Below are 5,000 nucleotides of genomic sequence, written 5' to 3'. Positions count from 1 at the left end.
GGCAGGAGTGGGGACAGGAGTGGGGGCAGGAGTAGGAGTAAGGGCAGGAGTAGGGGCAGGAGCAATGGCAGGGGTGGGGGTAGGGGCAGGAGCAGTGGTAGGGGTGGGGGCAGGAGTGGGGACAGGAGTGGGGGCAGGAGTAGGAGTAAGGGCAGGAGTAGGGGCAGGAGCAATGGCAGGGGTGGGGGCAGGAGCAGGGGTGGGGGCAGGGGTAGGAGTAGGGGTAGGGGTAGGGGCAGGAGCAGTGGCAGGGGTGGGGGCAGGAGTAGGGGCAAGGGAAGGAGTAGGAGTAAGGGCAGGAGTAGGGGCAGGGGTGGGGGCAGGGGTAGGGGCAGGAGTAGGAGTAAGGGCAGGAGTAGGGGCAGGGGTGGGGGCAGGGGTAGGGGCAGGAGTAGGAGTAAGGGCAGGAGTAGGGGCAGGAGTAGGGGCAGGAGTAGGGGCAGGAGCAGTGACAGGGGTGGGAGTGGAGGCATGGGTAGGAGTGGGGGCAGGAGTAGGAGTAAGGGCAGGAGTAGGAGTAAGGGCAGGAGTAGGGGCAGGGGTAGGGGTGGGGGCATGGGCAAGAGTAGGGGCAGGAGCAGGGGTAGGAGTGAGAGTAGGAGTACGAGTGGGGGCAGGAGGAGGGGCAGGGGTTGGAGTAGGGGCAAGAGTAGGAGTAAAGGCAGGAGTAGGGGCAGGTGTAAGGGCAGGAGTAGGGGCAGGAGTAGGGGCAGGAGTAGGGGCAGGAGTAGGAGCAGGAGTAAGGGCAGGAGTAGGGGCAAGAGTAGGGGCAGGAGTAGGAGTAGGGGCAAGAGTAGGAGTAAGGGCAGGAGTAGGAGTAGGAGTAGGGGCAGGAGTAGGGGCAGGAGTGGGGGCAGGAGTAGGAGCAGGAGTAGGGGCAGGAGTAGGGGCAGGAGTAGGGGTAGGAGTGGGGGCAGGAGTAGGGGCAGGAGTAGGGGCAGTGGCAGGAGCAGGAATAAGGGCAGGAGTGGGGGCAGGAGTAGGGGCAGGAGCAGGGGCAGGAGTGGGGGCAGGAGTAAGGGCAGCAGTAGGGGCAGGAGTAGGGGCAGGAGTAGGGGCAGCAGTAGGGGCAGGAGTAGGGGCAGAAATTTGTGGGCCGGGGTTCCTGACAGGAGGGGGCGTAGCTTCAACCTTTCCTGGGGAACTAGGGGAGGAGTCTAAATCTCGGGCTGCTGCCATGGTAACGAGGAGAGAGAGATTAAATTAGAATATGTTAACGTGAATTAAATAAAACACATATATAAATATAAATATATATTAATATATAAATAGACAGATATAAATAAAGTCCTGACGTGTGACGGCAGGTTTGGTTCTCTCGTCCTCCTCGTCTCCATCTGCTCTGTTGGAGACGCTGCTGATCCCAGAATCCACCGGGCTGCTGCTCGACGGGGCCCATGATGTCGTTGTTACCGGGGGCGGGGCCCATGATGTCGTTGTTACCGGGGGCGGGGCCCATGGTGTCGTTGTTACCGGGGGCGGGGCCTGTGTCGAACCAGCGGTGGGCGGTGACAAAGCAGCTGAGTCCTGCTGCAAAATTAAAAGGAGAAATCTATAGTATCTATAGCAACCATAGCACAACCTGTATCTATAGCAACCACAGAGCAACCTGTATCTATAGCAACCATAGCACAACCTGTATCTATAGCAACCACAGAGCAACCTGTATCTATAGCAACCATAGCACAACCTGTATCTATAGCAACCATAGAACAACCTGTATCTATAGCAACCATAGAACAACCTGTATCTATAGCAACCATAACACAACCTGTATCTATAGCAACCACAGAGCAACCTGTATCTATAGCAACCATAGCACAACCTGTATCTATAGCAACCATAGAACAACCTGTATCTATAGCAACCATAACACAACCTGTATCTATAGCAACCATAGCACAACCTGTATCTATAGCAACCATAGAGCAACCTGTATCTATAGCCACCATAAAACAACCTGTATCTATAGCAACCATAGAACAACCTGTATCTATAGCAACCATAACACAACCTGTATCTATAGCAACCATAGCACAACCTGTATCTATAGCAACCATAACACAACCTGTATCTATAGCAACCATAGAACAACCTGTATCTATAGCAACCATAACACAACCTGTATCTATAGCAACCATAACACAACCTGTATCTATAGCAACCATAACACAACCTGTATCTATAGCAACCATAGAACAACCTGTATCTATAACAACCATAGAACAACCTGTATCTATAGCAACCATAGCACAACCTGTATCTCTAGCAACCATAGCACAACCTGTATCTATAGCAACCATAACACAACCTGTATCTATAGCAACCATAGAACAACCTGTATCTATAGCAACCATAACACAACCTGTATCTATAGCAACCATAGATCAACCTGTATCTATAGCCACCATAACACAACCTGTATCTATAGCAACCATAGAACAACCTGTATCTATAGCAACCATAACACAACCTGTATCTATAGCAACCATAACACAACCTGTATCTATAGCAACCATAGAACAACCTGTATCTATAGCAACCATAGCACAACCTGTATCTATAGCAACCATAGAACAACCTGTATCTATAGCAACCATAGAACAACCTGTATCTATAGCAACCATAGAACAACCTGTATCTATAGCAACCATAACACAACCTGTATCTATAGCAACCATAGAACAACCTGTATCTATAGCAACCATAGAACAACCCGTATCTATAGCAACCATAGAACAACCCGTATCTATAGCAACCATAGAACAACCTGTATCTATAGCAACCATAGAACAACCCGTATCTATAGCAACCATAGAACAACCTGTATCTATAGCAACCATAGAACAACCTGTATCTATAGCAACCATAACACAACCTGTATCTATAGCAACCATAGAACAACCTGTATCTATAGCAACCATAACACAACCTGTATCTATAGCAACCATAGAACAACCTGTATCTATAGCAACCATAACACAACCTGTATCTATAGCAACCATAACACAACCTGTATCTATAGCAACCATAGAACAACCTGTATCTATAGCAACCATAACACAACCTGTATCTATAGCAACCATAACACAACCTGTATCTATAGCTCAATACATTTAGTTTTTGAGCTCTACCAAACGGCTGAGCAGACCTACGAAGGGTTAAACACTAATCAGACTGATGTATGAATATGAACAGTGTGTAAACTGTTAAAGAGAAAAAAGTCATAACACCACCTTGCCGGCTGCAGGTGCAGGCTTCTGATTGGACGCCTCAGGTGGGGGGGCGGGCTCAGACTCCTCCTCGATGACGACTTCCTGCTGGCGGATCACTGCTTCCTCCGTGAGGCAGCGCTGCTTCTCTCGCTGACGCTTTATGGCCGTCACACGGTCTCTGAGCACCTTGGCAACCAGCTTATAGTCCGCCTCGCACACGAAGCCCAGCACCACCTGAAGACAGACGGAGACACACAGACAGGTGAGTCCACCATCACCAGCGAGCCCGGCGGTCCGGTGATGTCATCAGCGCGGCGGGACGGTTACCATCTCCTGGGCGACCACCTCCGGGACGTCTTTGTACAGATAGAACAGGAACTCGATGGCGTTGTTGTCTTTGTATTTCCCGTGAAGCTTCTTGTTGCCGTCCATCCGCAGCCACAGAGTCAGCGCCTCCTTGGAGCCGTCGTCGTCCTCGGCCAGCGCCACGTGGACGCCCAGCTGCTCCTGGAAGAACCGGTGATCCAGCAGGTCCTGAACCGTGAACCTGCGGGAACAGAGACAAACGCTGAAGTCAAACATCATCATCGTCATCATCATCGTCAGATCAGAAACCCGGCAGAGACGTCACCTCTCGCTGCTGTTGGTCCGGATGCAGCCGTCGATGATCTCCTTCAGCTCCGGGACTTTCACTTTGGAGAAACTGTTGGGTTTGATTCCCTGAGAGACAAACAGAGACAGACGGGAAGGGTTAGGGAGAGGACAGGAAGGAGACAGGAAGGGTTAGGGAGAGGACAGGAAGGAGACAGGAAGGAGACAGGAAGGGTTAGGGTTAGGACAGGAAGGAGACAGGAAGGAGACAGGAAGTAGACAGGAAGTAGACGGACTCACGGTGGAGACCTTCCGGTAGATCTGAGCGGCGTTCCGACACTCGGAGTACGGATACTCGGACGTGGCCATCTCCAGGATGCACATCCCGAACGCGTAGATGTCCACGGCCTCGTCGTACTTCTCCTCGTACATCTCAGGAGCCATAAACTCCGGGGTCCCTGAACGCACCACATGAGTGTTTATAAGGACCTGGTGTTTATGAGGACCTGGTTTATAAGGACCTGGTTTATGAGGACCTGGTTTCCATCCTTCCTTCCTACCTCCTTTCCTTACATTCTCCCTTCCTCCCTTCTTTCCTTTCCTCCTTCCCTCACAGAGATCCATCAGTCCTCCCTCTCTCCTTCTTTCCCTTTCTTCCTTCCCTCCATTCCTTCCTCCCTCACTCCATTCCTTCCTTCTTCCTCCCTTCCATCCTTCCTTCTTCCATCCTTCCTTCCTCCCTCCTTTCCTTCCATTCTCCCTCCCTCCCAGAGATCCATTAGAAACACATGAATGCACCGTAACTTTCTCCCTTCCTTCCTTCCTTCCTTCCTTCCATCTGTCCTCCCCCTCTCCTTCTTTCTTTCTTCCTTCCTTCTGTCCTTCTTCCTTTCCTCCATTCCTTCCTCCCTCACTCCTTCCTTCTTTCTGTCCTTCTTCCTTTCCTCCATTCCCGGTTCTTACCGATGACGCTCTTGGCGAACGAGGCCTTCTTGAGCGTGGCGAGGCCCAGGTCTCCGATCTTGACGGAGGCGTTGGGTCCGGTGATGAAGATGTTGTCACACTTCAGGTCCCGGTGCAGGATGGGGGGGCAGCGCGAGTGCAGGAACTGCAGACCCTTCAGGATCTGGAAGCTCCAGCGCTGCAGCAGCTTCAGCTTCATCTGGCGGAACCGGCGCAGGTACCTGCCGGAGG

The 5,000-nt window shown here is 51.6% G+C and overlaps 1 protein-coding gene across 1 annotated transcript in view; it reads right to left on the bottom strand.

The window, feature by feature from the left end:
* Positions 1-5,000, bottom strand: part of LOC128379398 (serine/threonine-protein kinase WNK4-like) — a 20,774-nt gene that overhangs the window by 6,916 nt on the left and 8,858 nt on the right. The window contains exons 4-10 of the mRNA XM_053339015.1: positions 4,770-4,990; positions 4,107-4,264; positions 3,847-3,935; positions 3,543-3,762; positions 3,237-3,449; positions 1,296-1,530; positions 1-1,172 (exon numbers count right to left, since the gene is read on the bottom strand). The exon at positions 1-1,172 is cut by the window's left edge and continues 219 nt beyond it. Of these exons, the coding sequence (XP_053194990.1) occupies positions 1-1,172; positions 1,296-1,530; positions 3,237-3,449; positions 3,543-3,762; positions 3,847-3,935; positions 4,107-4,264; positions 4,770-4,990 (2,308 nt within the window). The remainder of the gene's footprint in view (positions 1,173-1,295; positions 1,531-3,236; positions 3,450-3,542; positions 3,763-3,846; positions 3,936-4,106; positions 4,265-4,769; positions 4,991-5,000) is intronic.

Source organism: Scomber japonicus, chromosome 18, assembly GCF_027409825.1.
Source record: "Scomber japonicus isolate fScoJap1 chromosome 18, fScoJap1.pri, whole genome shotgun sequence".
NCBI classification, from domain to species: Eukaryota; Metazoa; Chordata; class Actinopteri; order Scombriformes; family Scombridae; genus Scomber; species Scomber japonicus.
Note: the sequence above shows the minus strand (reverse complement) of the source record. Positions and strands in the feature narration are given on the sequence as shown.